General features: G+C 36.0%; 1 protein-coding gene across 1 annotated transcript in view; it reads left to right on the forward strand.

The window, feature by feature from the left end:
• Positions 1-6193: 6193 nt before the first annotated feature.
• Minpp1 (multiple inositol-polyphosphate phosphatase 1) overlaps positions 6194-18044 on the forward strand; it is a 44276-nt gene continuing 32425 nt past the window's right edge. The window contains exons 1-3 of the mRNA XM_005339194.5: positions 6194-6894; positions 10114-10311; positions 15791-15888. Of these exons, the coding sequence (XP_005339251.1) occupies positions 6258-6894; positions 10114-10311; positions 15791-15888 (933 nt within the window). The 5' untranslated portion in view covers positions 6194-6257. The remainder of the gene's footprint in view (positions 6895-10113; positions 10312-15790; positions 15889-18044) is intronic.

Below are 18044 nucleotides of genomic sequence, written 5' to 3' on the forward strand. Positions count from 1 at the left end.
GAATACTATCTCCTTTCCTTTCAGATTATTTTCTGTGCCAACCTCAATATTCTTTCAACTCATTATATTTTCCAATGCCAACACCCTATTAAGTGTTGACTGCTTATTGTCCTATTATTTTTCTCTTCCTTTGAACCAAAACACAACTTTCTCAGAAACTCCTCAGTAGACTGTCCTGCATATTTCATTACTTAGAACTGAGTCACAGGCTCTTTTCTAAGCCAAAATTGGTAAGGAAAATAGAATTATCAAGACTAGTTTAAACCAGTAAATATTTCCTTCTCAGAGGGGGATAGAATGAACTTCCTGAGAGATAAATACCTACAAATGGTTTCTAAATAGAAAAGAATGTTGGTGATTACTCAATAGTATTTGAAAATTTATCCTTTTAGCCTCATCTGGAAGTGATATCTTTTTTTTAAGTCATTGTTCATTTGTCAGAAATATGGTAGATAAGAGGAAAAGAAACACAAGGATGACTGTTTCCATTGCTCACATTCTAGAACTGGTGTAACTAAATAATTGTTGGATGACTTTAGGTAAGGCATCTAAATTCTCTTCATTTCTATTTCTACATCTACAACATGACATGTTCTGCAACTTCATGAGATAGCTGAGAAGATATAATTAGATAATTATAAGCCAAACAATATTATTTCCATATTTTAGCTTCCACATTACCCGTTTGTTTCTATTTTCATTTGCTCATTCATCTATACACCCACTCAATAAATAATTTACATGCCCTTTTAACAAAAAATTCTGAGAGGCTATTTAATGTAATGTATTTATTTTCACCATGGCCCTTGAATCTATGGAATTAACCAGCGAATTATTTAATTGAACATGCTTTATCTCTTAGAGTACAAAATCAGGCAGGGTAGTATAGGAAAGTCAGGAAAGATGAAGTGGGGTAATCAAGAGTGTGACTTGTGGAACCATTGTGTTTGCTTCATTGGAGTGTGAGCTGTACTGTTTACTAAAGTGGCTGCAACCAAGTATGTTAAGTTCACAGGTGCCTACATTGCTTTTCTGGCTTAGTATTATTTGGATTTTAATTCTTACTGATATGTACAGACAAAGCAACTCCATCTCAAAAAGATGTATTTACGCTGCAACAAAACAAAAGTGAACAAAAACTGAGAAGACCAGTTCATGCATGAACCAATGAGGCAACAGAAATTGATGGGCTAAGTAAAAAACTGCCTTCCTGTTGAAGAATTTAAAAAATTTAAAAAACTGTTGTTCTGAAGGGTCTCTATTTTTTGAATGATAAAGAGATGTTATTGATTTTAAAAATCAGCTAACCACTAGTCCTAGAGATCCTATGGCTCAAAGAGATGTTTTCAGTTTTAGAAAACTAACATTTCAGAGAAAAAAAAGCTAAAAACAACTGTAGTCATCTATGACTCTTTTTGAAAAACATACAATAAAAGGGATTTTTTGAAAACTAGGGTTTGGAAATTCATAATTTGTCTTTGTGATGGGATAAAAACATATTTTGGATTAAGGGAACTTCTGCAGGAAATTCTATTATGAGTAACAATGCTAATTTGTGCAGGAAAATCATTTCATAACATGACTAGAAAATGTTATAGTTAACTGTTTCCTTTTATTAAATACAAGTAGTAAAGCATATTAAGACTATTAGTAACTTAAACCTACCATAAATTTACATCTGGTTTCTCAAACAGTTCTTTGGACTATTTAGAATCAACTTTTTTTTTTTTTTAAAACCAGAGATTAAACCCAAGGGAGTTAAACACTGAGCCACATTTCCAGTCCTTTTTAAACATTTTATTTAGAGACAGGGTCTCGCTGAGTTGCTGAGGCTGGCTTTGAACTCACAATCCTCCTACCTCAGAGCTGCTGGAATTACAGGCATATGCCACAGCACCTGGCTAGAATCAACTTTTGATCATCAGTGCCTGAGGATGGGTCAGAATATCAGAAGAGAAATTTTATCAATGCAAAATAACTCATTTGGCAGGACATAAATGAAGAATGTAAAACAGCAGATCTCCTCCATAGCTGTGTGTGGTTCAGTAAAGTTCTCTACATCAACTGAATGCAACTTTAAGCAATTCAATTTCGTGCTGATATTCTGGGAAACACTGTAGTAGTTAACTATTGTCAATAGTGTGGTTATTTTTGAGCAAAGCTGTCTTACAGTCTTCAGATCTTGTGACCTAAGCCGCCTCCACATTCAAGCAAGTTGAAAGGATTGCTATTGACACATGATCACTTGAGCCCCATCCAAACATATGGATCCTCTTCTGTTGGCTTCTGCAACAAAAAGGCAAATAAGCACTAAATAAACCAGAAAATGCAGAAAGAGTAATGATGCAATAGAAGAGGGTAAGATAGTAGAGCTACAACTTTCTTGGCATAGATACAAAGCTAGTTGCCTAATGTAGTTCTGAGATAGTAGCTATCTATGAAAACCTCTACCATTTGTCAGTTTACTTAAGGGAGGAACGAGAAATAAGAAATTTTTAAAATTCTGCTTCATAAAAGTAACTCATGTTTACTTGGGGCAGGAGACAACCAAAATTTCTATGTAAGCTGTCTCATTTGATTCTTCAATAATCCCATGGTATGAGTGTTATATCCTCACTTTATAGGTTTTAAAAAAAGAGAGGCAAAAAGAGTTTAACTTACTTAAGATCTTGCAAATGGTAAATGATGAAAATGGAATTTGAAAACCAGAAAATCTAATTTCAGAGACTTAGTTCTTAAGCAATACTCCACAAGATTCCAAAGTCTTATCCCCTTTTTATTTCCTCATCAGAAAGCCATTTTATTTAGTAATTTTGTTAAAATTCTAACAGATGACTTTAACTATTCTTTAGTATAATGGTTCATTGGAAAAATTGTACTTTAGAGATAGTAAAATAACGTAAAATATTGAGTTAAACTCTTTTTTTTTCCTCGCTGAAAACAAACAGTAATGTTCACTTCCAGATAAAACTGCACAACTAGCAATTCAAGCCTTCCAATCTCAGTTGGATCCTCCAAAATGGCCATTCTACCTTTTTATTTGTTTTCTCCATTCTTCTTAGTTACAAGACCTTTCAAACATTACTTTCTCATTTTTCAGTTGCAAAATGAAGACATTTCCACATTCCAGGATTTAACTCCCATATCCATCTCTTCATATAATATTGTCTGCAATGTCACTAAGGAAATTGAGGCCATCATGAACTCCCTCCTGCCATACCTACAAATTTCTCCATATGTTCACCCATCCTTTTAGTGTTTCTTAAGAACATATGTTCTCCTCTTTTAATGGTCCAAATTCCCTTGAGCTGTTGGCTCAAACTTCTCCCAGTTTTTCTAGAAACTTAAATTATTAATTTTCTAGTCTGTCTCTTGTGTTGTGATACATTGTTGTGGTGGCCACAACCTTTAATAAGGGAGAGTAATTCACCCATGATCTCTGTAAAGTGCAGCCATATATTGTACCATGTAAACTCCACCTGCTTGGACTAGAAGGGACCCTCTCTCAAAAGGCAGTTAATTTACAGATTAACCAGAGAGTTAAGACATAGCCTGACAAGAAAAGACAAGCAGGGCACCTCACTTTTTTTTGGCGGTGGTACTGGGGATTGAATTGTGGACACTTTACCACTGAGCTACATCCCCATCATTTTTGTTTATTTTTTTTTTTTGAGAAAGGATCTTGCTAAATTTCTGAGGCTGGCCTTGAATTTGTAATCCTCCTGCTTCAGCTTCCTGAGTAACTGGGTTTATAGGTGTGTGTCACCACATCTGGTTTAGTGCTTCTCATTTAATTAAAACTTTTCAAAGGCTCACTACTCTAAGATCTAAAGATGTTTTATAAAGTGAAATGAGTGAATTTTTATTACTAGAAAAGATAAATGATCTTTGTGGCCTGTCTTGTCTGTGAAGTCATTTATTAAACATTCAGTAGAATTAAGTTCATACCACATGTTTAATTGCTGATGAACTAAGTATTTGAGTCCAGGAATAATAAACCAAACATTATTAATGATAAAAATAGAATCTGTTATAAATGGTTTTTAAGTACATCATCTGGTTCTCATGATAATCCCACAATGTATGTTCTGATACTCCTAATTATCAGATTAAAAAAAAACTAAGAGAATTTAGTTAATCAATATCGCTCAGTTAATGACTGGCAGAGTTTAGAGTCTAGATTCAAAGCTTATGGACTCTTTGTCTTCCTTATACTCTTTATTTTTTAAAAAAACATTTTTAGTTGTAGTTGGACACAATACCTTTATTTAATTTTTATGTGGTGCTGACGATCGAACCCAGCATCCCACACATGCTAGGCAAGCGCTGTACTGCTAAGCCACAACCCTGGCCCCTGTCCTCCTTATACTCTTAATCTGGCTTTTAACTAGTCAAAAACAAAGGCATAGCTTATTTTATTTTATCATCTTAGCATGACATCAAGAAGATTGAAGTTGGTTTATATAAGTATATAAAATATCAAAAACAGGACTGGAGATATAGTTCAGTTGGTAGAGTGCTTGCCTTGCCCTGGGTTTACTCCTCAACACGGAAAAATAAAAGAAAAAGAAAAATAGTAAAAACAGATGAGAAATTAGAAAGGAAATAAAATCAAGCTAGGAGCAAATTTAATGTATAAGGATGTATGTTACAGGGATTTTGTTTGTTTGTCTTTTTTTATTTCTTAGTTTTGTTTCTCTATACTGCAGGTTTATAGGAACATAAAGCAGGGTCTCTAAACATTGCTTCATTAGGAAGAAGTAAATGATGCCTTTGGGAAGACCTATTAAATCCTAAGGGCTCAAGGGGTTGGGCATGAAAGGTGATCATTATTAAGCATCTACATTAAACAAAATATAGTGAAATGTACTTATCACAAATGCTTGTAGAATAAACTTAGAAATATCAGGTACCACTGCTTATACAGAGTAAAAATTAGGCAATCTATAAGAAAGAGGTGGATGTTCACTAAATACTAAATTGAGCAAAGTTCTGTGAAAATTTTACTGACCAAGAATATTCAGGCATTGACAGTGTACAAAATAGCACATCAAAAAGCACACTCGTTTCTGTAAACATGGTTTCTTACACAGAATGCCTTAAAAATTTCAGCATTCAAATTGGAATCTATTCTTTATTTTACCCATTTTCTTCCAGGTTAACATTTAGAGACACCTTTCTGAAACCAGTAAGTAGATGGTGATTGGCTTACCAAGAACAATATAGTAGTATCTTCGAAGGGAAAACTACAATTATGGAAATATGATACAATTTTTTTTGAGTTTGTATCACCATGTGACTTAATACTCATTCTTTTCCCAACTGACATGTATCCTGAGGTTCAGGTGGAGAAACCAAGTTATTGATTAAATTTATGATTTTTGTGTAAAAACTTGAGAGCAATAACCTACTAAAATCAGCAGTTGATTTGAGTATGTAACCACATGGGAAGTGAGGATGGATGTGGAGTGGTGGTAAATATCATGTTTGCTTCACACAGCAGATGAGCTCACACTTAATAACGAGGTAAATCTTATGGGCCATGACTCAATGACCCAAATTATCATGATTGCTGTCTCTCTGCTTTGGGGATCAACAAGTGCAGAATTTTTTGGGTGCTGTGTTCGCTCTGCTAGTTCAGGTCAAAATAATAGAAAAGATTCAGGACTGAAATTTCTTAAGAACTAAGCCCCTTTCTAAGCCCTGTGTTCTATCCGACTTATTTTCGAACTCTAAAGGGAGAAAAACTTTGGTCTCCAAGAAGCAACCTGCAGCAAGGACCAGATATTTGCATAATCAAGTGTATTTTATACGTCTGCTTCAGAGTGGAAAAACACAGTAGAATGGGGTAAGGATGGTGAGACAGAGTCACCTATTAAAAGATGGCAGCATTGGAGACTAACGCTTGGCTTGGGCTTCATTCGCATCACAGAAAACCAAAGAGCCGGGAAGCCTTTGAAGACAGTCTCGGAGCCACAGACCAAGAGGAAGCTCGCCCACGCCCCGGGTCAGCCCACGCCGGCTCCACATAAGCCGCAGGTGCCCCAGTCTTCCCAGGGCAGCTCCACCTGCGCCACAGGTCGGCATCTCTCCGGGAGCGAAGCGCTCAGTACCAGTCGCCACAGCCCGAGTTACTGCAGCGCAACCAGAGCCGCCCAGGCCGGAAGAGCTCTCCGGGCCCGCCCCCGCCCGCCCGCCGGAGCCGGAAATCGGGGGGTCAGCTGCGGGTGTTTGCCTTCCGCGGGCTGCTTGGCACGATGCTTTGTGGTCCCTGCCGCCTCCTCAGGGCCTCCGTAGCGCCTACCGCGGCCCTGGCTGCCGCGCTGCTTTCGTCGCTCGCGCGCTGCTCTCTCCAGGAGCCGAAGGACCAGGTGGCTTCGGCGCTCAGCCCCTACTTCGGCACCAAGACTCGCTACGAAGATGTCAACCCCGGACTACTGTCGGATCCCGAGGCGCCGCAGCGGGACCCAGAGCTGCTGGAGGGGAGCTGCACCCCGGTGCAGCTGGTGGCCCTCATCCGCCATGGCACCCGCTACCCCACGGCCAAGCAGATCCGCAAGCTGAGGCAGCTGCACGGGCTGCTGCAGGCCCGCGGGCCCGGGGATGATAGGCCGGGCAATGCCAGCGATCGCGGCCTGGGCGCCGCGCTGGCTGACTGGCCGCTGTGGTACGCGGACTGGATGGATGGGCAGCTGGTGGAGAAGGGGCGGCAGGACATGCGACAGCTGGCGCTGCGTCTGGCCTCCCTCTTCCCAGCTCTCTTCAGCCGGGAGAACTACAGCCGCCTGCGACTGATCACCAGCTCCAAGCACCGCTGCGTGGACAGCGGCGCCGCCTTCTTGCGCGGGCTGTGGGAGCACTACCATCCTGGGTTGTCCCCGCCCGACGTCTCAGGTGACCGCGCGCCGCGGGGCAGATGCTCTGCCGCGTTCCCGAATCTTCCCTGGACTTCCCCACCCCCAGTCTCATCTCACTTTGCTCTGTATCCTAACTTCTACCCCTCGGGCTGTGCTTTCTCTGGGTACAGCATGTTGTGAACTTGATTATCTCTCCTTTCATGTGTACGTTCATTTATTTATTCATTCATCAGATATGAATTTTAGCACCTTTTACGTGCCGAACGCTGTAGTAGACTCTGGGATCCAGAGCAGGAAAGGAAATGATCTTTCCCAAAATTTTTGGTCTCCCTTTTTTTGAATTAACCACTTTTGAGTGCCAGCCTGTCCCTTCTTACCTCCCTGGCAGTTAGTTTTATGGTTGAAAACACTCTTTAAAAATGATATTTAGAACCTTCTTCCTCAGGCATTGCTTGTAATACAAGTTGGGGTTTTTACTCATCACCTTTTTCAGGTGTCTGGTCTAGACTTAACACCTGATTTAGGAAGCTGTTAACAAGCCTTATTTATGCCCTGCTTTTTCCTTTTGTTTGGTTCTTGTATTTACTGTTATAGAGTTCCCTTATTGTAGTTGAGGTTCATTGTCAAAAGCAATACCAGGTTACCAATTGATTTCATACTTTTTCAAAATTTGAAAAATGAAATAGTGGTATCTTTTTATTTATCAGGCAAAGAAGTTAAGCCCAAGATTGTCCTCTAATTTGAGGACTAGTCAGGCCTGGAGTCCAGGTCTTCTGTTTTTCCAGAATGATACTTTTCTCATCAAAATGTTTTTATAGTCAATTATATTGTAGCAAACACCCAATGCCTCATATATACCACACATGTCTCACATTTGTTTTACTTAATCTTCACAACTTTTCTCTGAAGCTGATGGTACCCCCACATTGAACCCAAGGGTACTTAACTGCTGAGCCACATCCCCAGCTCTTTTTTTTTTTTTTTTTTTTTCCAGTTTGAGACAAGGTTTTGCTAAGCTGTTGAGGCTAACTTTGAATTTAAAATCCTTTTGCCTTCCCAGTTGCAGCAGCGATTGCAGGCATGGGCATCTGCACCTGGCTCATAACTTGCTTTTTAAAATATTACACTATACAGCTTCCTTTTATCTTATAATATCTGATGAGAATAAAAACATAACATATTTGTGACAGAGAGATGAACAATTGTTAATAACTGCTTCTAGGTTTTAAGGTAAGAATTAAAATGAGGAACTTCATTTAGCTTTACAGCCCAAATTTAAAAAACAAAACAAAACTGGTTTATCATTTCTTCTATAGCAGTTCAGCAGTCTGCAAGGGATTTTTCCCCTAACTGTGTATCATGTTATTGCTTTGTGGGTAACTCAGTAAACTAACTTGTTAGTTACTGAGTCGTGCTTTTAAACTATAACTAGGTTTTTCCTATTAGTTTGGGTGAAAGTTCCCTGTAGGTTGCCTAAATTAGCTGAATTTTAATGTAGCACAACATATACTGGACCTCCTGCCATGAATGATGGCACTCAGATTGCATTGAGAAGATTGTCATTTGCCTCTGGGGGAAAAGCCAGGGATCAGAGTAGTTCAGGATAAACCCCCCTCTCACCATTTTTCAGTCTCAGAGATTAAATCCTTTGCCTAGCCACTTCATTATCCTACACAGACAATTGTTTTGCCTGTTGTGTAAATCTGGGCTTTTGAGGGAGACCACTGAATTAGATTTTGTGTTTTTATAGAAATAGAACAATGCATTTGTTTCTGTTTAAAGAGCAGCAGTAATTAGATAATAACAAGGGTGAACCATCCAGACCTACATGAGAAATCATATTTTGAGGGCACAGAAAAGATGACAAAGTTCTCTTATTTTCCTAGTGAAGTCGGTCTTTTTTGGGTTATGGTAGTGGGAACTGAACTGAGGGACACTCTACTTCCACTGAGCAATATCCATCTCTAGCTCTTTTTATTTTATTTTGAGACAAGGTCTCCCTAAGATGCCGAAGCCAGTGGCGTACTTGTGATCCTCTTCCCTCAGCCTTTTGAGTCACTAGGATGACATATACTGGCTCCTGAAGATACTTTAAGAACTATAATCCAATTAACAACTAAAGTGGGAGAAATGATCTATTTCAGGGATTATGCCTTCACATATATGTATATTTTTGCGTTGTGTATCTAAAACAATGGTATAACTGTATTTGAATTTCTTATATTTTGTGTTCAGAAATAATACCTGGTGTTATTTTCATGGTGAATTATTGGAGGAATGATAATTGAGATGTTTTGAATATGGTTGAAAAACTTAAAAGACACCCCAATAGTTGAAGCAATGTTATGAATGCTTATCCAGTACATGTTTGCCAAGTTGGGGGAATAGCATACTGTTAATTGGAGTTACTTAGGATCTTCAGTTAAAAAATAAACCAAATCAGAAGCACTTAGCACAATAAAGCCCAGTAGACTTCAAACTTTGTGCTGCTGTCAGTAGTTTTTGTCTAAAGTAGAATCTTTTGTAAAGTAACACAGGGTTAGGAAAATTAATTAAGAAAATAAAACAGTCTATTTAGATTTTGGTTGAGTGGAGAAACAGGTCTAATCTGTTAAATTCTCTCTCACCTTGTACCCAGAGACTGCTGGTTTTTATTTAGTTTGCTTTCTGAAGTTTTCTGTGCCTGACAGAAACAGAACTTTCATAACACAGTTTTGCACTTCTTATGATTTTCTTGCCTAATTATTTTTTTGTCTATGAGAAAACATTCATTTTGGTTACCTTTATTTCATTGTATGTAGTATTGCTTCAACACATTTTATTTTGGGTGTTGATTGTATTTTAGTATTTCCAGCATATTCTCTTTAAGAATTGCCATCATTATAAATGGGTAATAAAATTTTATACTTTGTCTTTCTTGACTGATAAGTTATTTCAGATATGCAGATTAATGTCATTATGTTCCTTTTTCACACTTGAAGCAAAATTTTTAGTAATTTAAAAGTATCATTTATTGCCAACTGTAGTGGTGCACACCTATAATCCTAGTTACTGGGGAGGCTGAGACAGGAGGATCACAAGTTCAAAGCCAGCCTCAACAACTTAGCATGGCCCTAAGCAACTTAGTGAGACCCTGTCTTGAAATAAAAAGGGCTGGGGATGTGGCTCAGAGGTTAAATGCCCCTGGGTTCAATCCCTGGTACCCATCATTTATGTCAATAATTTACATGTATATAACTTTTTTTTTTTCTTTCAGATATGGAGTGTGGACCTCCAAGCATAAATGACAAACTAATGAGGTTCTTTGATCATTGTAAGAAGTTCTTAACTGAAGTGGAAAGGAATGCTACAGCTCTTTATCATGTAGAAGCCTTCAAAACTGGACCAGAAATGCAGAACATTTTAAAAAAAGTTGCAGCTGTTTTGCAAGTGCCGGTAAACAATTTAAATGCAGGTAATATATCTGCTGCATTCATTTGAACTGTGGCTTAAATAATTTTGAACTGTGAAAATGAAAAAATTAGGAAATTCAGTGTTATTTCTTTTAAAGCCCAAATTGAATTTACATTCAATTTAAGAAACACCTCATGTTTACTATTTAGATTCATATTCTTCCAACATTATGTAAATTGAGGTATAAAATTCTCTGTATTCTGAATTTTTTTTTTTTTTTTTGTACTAGGGATTGAACCCAAGGGTATTTAATCACTGAACTAAATTCTCAGACCCTTTTTTAATTTTATATTTTGAGACAGGGTCTTGCTAAGTTGCTGTGTGCCTTGCTAAGTTGCTGTAACTGGCCTCAAACTTGGCAGTTCTCCTGCTTTAGCTTCCCAAGTCACTGGGAAGTCATGCGCCACCATACCCGGCTTGTATTCTGAAATTTTTTGAGAACCTAAACTCTGAGCATTACTTGTAAAAACAAAAAATTTTTTGTTTTCTGAATTTGCTTTATAAAGTTATTCAAAGAGACTCATAAATTTTTTAGTTTTTGAAACAGTTCAAAAGTACATGTATGAGAGTTTTTGAAAGTGAAAAGCGAAGTGGTATGTTTTTTGATGCTTTTATATGTAGAGATGTTGAAAAGATAAGTAGTCATGTCTCTCATAAGATACTTCAGTGTAAGGGCTGACTGCAGTTTATCATCCAAACTGGGACACTTTTTGAGAGTAAAAGATAATACTATTATTAATTATTCTGGGAAAACAGGGCACATGGTGACCTAAGCAATGGAAAATTAAGAATATAAATTTTTTTCCAATTTTTTATAAATTTGTAATCTGTAAAGCAGATATTGACAAAAATAAATTTTTTTATAAAAATAAATTTTTATACATGTATGTTCATGGACATACACACACAAAGATTATAGATTTTATTATATTGTGAATCAACTTCCAAGAGATTGGAAGTAGGAAATGTGGAGGAGTGAAACTATTTTTCTGTTTTGGAGACCAGATGCTTTATAAGGATTAAAAAAAATGATGATGCCTAAACTATTATTTGAAATTGAGTTTTTTTTTCCTTTCCGCAAACCAGCTGTACATTGGGGTCACCTGTGGAACTTTAAAATGTTCTTATTGGGAAATAATTAAAACATGTAGGTAAGAATAAAGGCTGACATAATGAATACTGTACACTCGAAACTTAGTTTTATGCTTCACTTAGTTGCTCTAAATAGCACCAAGGACCTTGGATTTCTCTCCTGGATCTCTTTCTTTTCTCTCCAGAGACATTGTCATCAATTCATCACTTAATCATCCTCCTGTGCCAGTATATATGTTTTTGTACATAACTGGGATATTGTTTTGTGGATTTTTAAACTTTTAGAATGGTATCAAAGTGCATTTGAGTCTGAAATTTGATTTTATGCAACTTTGTGTTTTTTAAATGTAATTTTAATCCTTTCTATTTTTATTTATTTATTTATAGTGCTGGGGATTGAACACAGGGCCTTGAATATGCTAGGCAAATGTTCTACCACTGAGCTATAACTTTAGCCTAGTCCTACCTTTTAAACTTATACACAGAATTTCCCATGATATAAGTATACTAGTCTCTAGTCATTATTCTGTAGTAGAAGGTTTTTAAAAACTACTTTTAGGACTAGGGATGTAGCTCAGTGGTAGAGTGCTTGCTTATCATGAGCAAGGCCTTGGGTTTAATTCACAGGACTGTGTGTACCCCTTACCCTCCAAGTACATTAAAAACTACTTTTAGTCTCTGAATAGGTAAGGATTATTTGTGTTTTCCTGATGGAATAACCAAGAGCAACTTTTTTTTTTTTTTTTTTTTTTTTTGGTACTAGGGATTGAACCTGGGGTACTTATTAACCACTGAGCCACATCTCAGCCCTTTTTATTTTTATTTTGAGACAAGGTCTCACTAAATTGCTTAGGGCCTCACTAATTTGCTGAGGCTGACTTGTAATCTTGCCTCAGGCTTCTTTGGGATGATAGGCATGTACTACTGTGCCCAGCAAGAGCAACTTATTTTAGAGGCACTATAAGCATAGTAGTTGAAATAGTTGATCCTGGGATTGCACCATTTGTATTTGAATTTTAATCTAACCGTAAATTGTGATTTTTGCCAAGTTCCTTAATATCTCTATGCCACAGTTTCCTTCTGTATAAAATGGATATAGGAATTATATTTTCCCCAAAGGATTATTGCAAGGATTATCTGAGATTAATTTATGTAAGACATTTAGCACAGTGCCTGGCATAGTAACTGCTCCATAAATATTTTTGCCATTCAAATACCTACTTTTTTTAACATAAAGGGATGGTCCTTTATGTACTATCTGTAATTTATTTTTACTTAATAATACATCTGTCTGTACATATAGTTCTGTCTCATTCCTTTATAAATTATGTTATTTCATAGAATATATGGTTTGATTTCTGGGTCAATGCTGGTTAAAAGTTACTCAACCCATCAAATTTTACTGCTATAAAAGAGTCTGGAGCTAATATACAGTCTAAATTCTTTTACATAGAAAACCATTTTTTCTACTGAAAACTTTTCTAGTTTTTAACTATCTAGTGATATTACAGAGAGCATTCTTATGGTTTATAAGGATTATATTTCACAGTGGAGAGTTTATAAGAAAAGTAATACGGGTGACGTTGCTGGGTTAACAAGTATGAATATTTGACACAATATACTTCCAAATTGTTCTCTGAAGGTGTAGAAAAATTTGTATCAATATATAAGAATGCTCTACTATCTCATCTAGCACTTAATACTATTAATCATTTTAACTTAGGCTCTTTGATTAGTGAAAAATAATGTCTAGCTTTAATTTACATTTATTTAATTTCTTCTGAAATCCAAAATCTTTTTATATGTTTATTAGCCAGATGTTTAGTTGCCTCTTCATAATCTTGTTTTCTCCCCCCTTCTCTTCTCCTCCCTCTCTCATCCTCCTTCTTTCCCTCTCTTCATTTTGGTACTCAGGATCAAACCCAGGGCTTGGCACATGCTGGATAAACACTTTGCCACTGAGCTTTACCTCCAGCCCTATTGTCTGTTTGCTATTGAGTATTTTTACATTTTTCTTATTGGTCATAGATATCCTTTCTATATTGGAGATGTATTGACCAAACCTTTTAATTCTGTCTAGCAAAGAATTAGTTGTTGGCTTATTGTTGCTAATATTTTCTCTTAATTTGTTGCCTATCTTTTAGGCTCGCTTTTGGTACCTTAAGTTTACGTCTTTTGTGAAGCCATATCTGTCTCTTTATTATGGCATCTGATCATTATATTTTGCTTAAGAATATTCTTGAAACTCAAGATTAGTTTATTTTCCTATTTTCTTCTATTTACTTATTTTTTAATACTTAAATTTCTAATGCATCTGAAATATTTTTGAAGCTCCAAAAGATTGACCAAGAAGTTGGAAGTGGTCATAATACATGAATTAGCCATAACTCATCAAGTAAGATCATTTGTTTTAACTTCATTGTTTTGTAGGTGAGCAAGTTGAGATCCAGAGAGCCTAGAATGACTTTGCTCAGAATAATTCATGTTAGAATTAGATATATAATAGCATTAGTTTTCATTTCTCTGTACTTCAAAGACTTTTGGTAAACAAAACACAACAAAACAAACAAAAATCAGGTGTTTTTGGTCACCTCTCTCTGGTTAAAGGGTACACACGGGCTGACTTTCATAGTTTCAAGTCTAAATGAGCCAGTTCCTTTCATCAGACATGAATAGTAGTTAAAAGTCACTCTATTGTGTTAGGTATTGGGATTATAAGCCCTTCCCTTTATTTTTTTAAATAACTTTATTTATATATGGTGCTGAGGATCGAACCCAGGGCCTTGCATATGTGAGGCAAGTGCTCTACTGCTGAGCCATAACCCCAGCCCCATAAACCCTTCCTTTTATATGAGCAGAAGTTTTGAATGGCTTTTAGGTATATTCCCACTGAAATTTATTTTTTACAACTATATACTACCTCAGGAATTGTGTAAGCTCAGAACTATTGCAGAAAGCATGTAACAATTAAATTTGGTCCCATTTTTCCTTTGGGAAAGAGAAAAGACAGTATTTTAAAGAAAAATTGAAATAATAAAGGTAATCCCTGTAGTTGACTTTTTTTCCTCTCTCTAGGATTAGATGCCAGCTACTTCTTGATTAGAGAGCAGCAATGTTTTTATTTCTATTGATAAAGGCTACCTTTTTATAGCCCAAGCACTCATTCCCTTATCCCTTTTTTTGATACATACATACATATACACACATGTGTGTATACATATGAAAGTGATGTTATCAGTGATTTAGCAATATATAAATCTCAGCTTATTATGAAATTGCTTGAGCAGCTAAATTTGAAAAACTGATGCTATAATACCAACTTTTCACTCCCTCATTAGTGTGTAATTTTCCCTTGTTCTTCTGTGGACTCTCTTTCACCTTTCTTCTGCCCCTTCACTTTGCTCTTTTTTCCCTATTTTCTGTAGTCCTCTCTCCTTTTATACCTTTCTTTCTTTATATGACTTTTCCTAATAGTTATGAATTATTGAATAGTTCCCATACTCCCCAGTACTGAGAATTGAACCTAGGGGTGTTCTACCTCTGAACTATAGCTTCAGCCCTTTTTATTTTTAAAATTTTGAGTTAGGATTTTGCTAATTGCTAAGGCTGCCCTTGAACTTGGCCAACCTCCTGCCTCAGCCTGTGGAGTTGCTGGAATTATAGGCATGTGCCTATAATGCCTGACACTATTCTGTAGCTTAAAAAATTGTTCAATAAGCTGGATGTGGTGGTGCAAACCTGTAATCCCAGTGACTGGGGAGGCTGAGGCAGGAGGATTGCAAATTCAAATCCAGCCTCAGCAAAAGCAAGGTGCTAAGCAACTCAGTGAGACCCTCTCTCTAAAGAAAATACAAAATAGGGCTAGAGAAGTGGCTTATTAGCCTAGTGCCCCTGAGTTCAATCCCTCGTTCCCAGAACCCCCTAAAAAATTGTTCAATAAATACACCTTGTTATTCCTAATTTTCAAGTTTGGGACTAAAATCTTTATAATTTTAGTTTCCCTTTACCAGCCCTCTAATATTAACAAAATAAAAGTCTGTTTAATGTAGTAGGTCTTTGGGTTAACCTTTTTGTTGGATTTGCCAGGCAAACATGCTCTTAATAAATAGTTTTAAAAACTGAAAAAAGTTACAGAAAGTTTCTTGGTTTTATTGGACTGAAATGTACACATCCTTGTGATTTATTCCTGATAGTTGTAGTCCTTCCCTTGCACAGAGCAAGTATTAATTCTTTGATAACCAAGAAAAAAAAAAAAAAAACTAGGCTCTTGTCCAAACCAAACATATCCAGTTTTTCAATTTTGCTGCAAATAGCATTCTAGCAATATTCAGCTTTTGAAAAATTGCAGAAACTAATAACTCATAAAATTTTACCTGTTTTCCCCCCAGATTTAATTCAGGTAGCTTTTTTCACCTGTTCATTTGACCTGGCAATTAGAGGTGTCAAATCTCCTTGGTGTGATATTTTTGACATAGATGATGCAAAGGTGAGTATTACTTTTGCAGTTACTTCATGGTTTAATGGGGCTTTTTTTTTTTTTTGTTACTTAAAGCAGCTTTTCTGAAAATAAGCAAAGTTAGAGAACATAAATTGTCTTGTGACTATTTTCTTTATAAATAGAAATTAACGTTCAAGTACGTTTCACTTGTAAAAAGTTCATAAAACTTGGGAAAACATTTTTTTCATGATTTGATTTCTAGGGCTCCTCAGTTTAAAACCTATTCAACCTTCATCAAATTTTACTACTGTAAGGGTATATAATCCAAATTATTATTTTTATAGAAAGCCAAACTTCAGAACAAGTGATTTTCCAAAGACCTAACTGTTCTTACATAGAAATATTCATGGGAAATTGAGTTCTTAGTTCCACCTGGTGGTGGCAGTAATTCACTTACAATTCCTGTCTGCTTACCTCATTTCCCTCTTTTGCTCTTCATTTTCTGACTGATTTTTTAAGGTCAGATTCAGATTAAACATTTTTGACAAGAATTCCACATAAGTGATATATCTTTTCAGTGCAGCACATCAGAAAGAATGTCGTCTGTTACAGTTTTGATAATGATATGTTTGATCATTTGATTAAAGTATTGCCTGCAGATTTTTCCATTGTGGAAGTATCTTTTTCCCTCTGTAAATAAAAGGCGTATTTAAAGAATCATGACTTGAAAACTCAAAATACATGTATATTAAATTAATTGAATGAGTTTCCTTTTTATATGTAAGAATAAATTTAAAATTTTTATTTAAAAATATGAAATTATCTTTTGATTTAGGAATTTCCTATGATTCTTTTCTTATTAATTTAATATAAAATAATTTATCTCTGCTTAGCACTTGCACTGTGTAATAATAGGTTTACATAGTAAAGTATTTACAGATGAAATAAAATGGTGTTTGAAATTTGTTTGAATTCAGTGGTGGTGGAGACAGGAACATAGCTGAAACAGGATTGGTCAAATGTTGATTATTGTTGAAGTTGGATGATGGGTACACTTGGGTACTACTTGTACTACTATTATACTTTTATATGTTTGAGATTCTCCATTAATATATTTTAAAATTAAAAATAAGTAGGTACTTATGAAATTCTGAGAATTATACAAATTATTTAGGACCTTGTGAAATGCTGGACCATATCTGCTTTCTTTTAGCCAACATTTCTCGAATTCCTGTTCTATGCCAGATACTTGCTTGGAACTGAAGATGACTGACATTAAGGTAGCATTATCTTCAAAGAATGGCAGAAGGAGTGAAATAAAGCCATTTATAATAGAAGTATATATAAGATATAGTGGTGCACAAAAGGAAGTTAATTTAATGGTTGTCAGGCAAATCTTTACAAAAGAAATGACACATGTTTTTCTGGGGGATAGCCTATTTTGCAACTTTGTACATACCTTCTAAGGTAATGAGTGTATCTAGATTATCTATCATTTCTAGGTCAATTTTGGTATCTAATATTTTTCTATAAGATATCCATGGCTGGGCATGGTGGTGCAGGGTAGTCCATGCCTGTAACCACAGGGACCTGGGAGGTCAAGGCAGGAGGGTTGCAAATCAGAGGCCAGTCTGGAAAAGTTAATAAGACCCTGTTTCCAAATAAAAAATAAAAGGGCCGGGGATGTAGCTCATTGGTAAAATGCTGTAGGTACAATCCCCTATACTAGAAGGAAACAAAGAAAGGAAGCAAGGAAAAGTCCATGTCATTCAGGTTTGCAGGATTATTTACAAAGTTTGGCAAATTTATCTCTTGAAATTTGAAAAACTCATTTTCTGTTTGGACCTTTGACTCTGTAGTTACGTTGTATATTTATATTTTTCTGATTCAGTTTGGGTAACATACTTTGTCAGAAAAATTATCTTCTATTTATATTTTTAGTTTTTATATAAAGTTTTAATAATGTACAAATGAAATTTTAAATCTCTTTTATTAAATATCATTCTGAGCTACATCCCCAGCCCATGATAGTTTGTATTTTAGTGCAACCATCTTGCTAAGTTGCCCAGGTTGGCTTCAAATTTGTTTCCTGAGTAGCTGGGGTTATGGGTGTGTACCATTGGACCTGGCTTATTTTAAATCTTTTTTTTTTAACTTTATGTTTACTTTGTCCCTTTTGCTAACTTCTAGAATTAATTGTCTCT

Source organism: Ictidomys tridecemlineatus, chromosome 1 (genome assembly GCF_052094955.1).
Source record: "Ictidomys tridecemlineatus isolate mIctTri1 chromosome 1, mIctTri1.hap1, whole genome shotgun sequence".
Taxonomy (NCBI): domain Eukaryota; kingdom Metazoa; phylum Chordata; class Mammalia; order Rodentia; family Sciuridae; genus Ictidomys; species Ictidomys tridecemlineatus.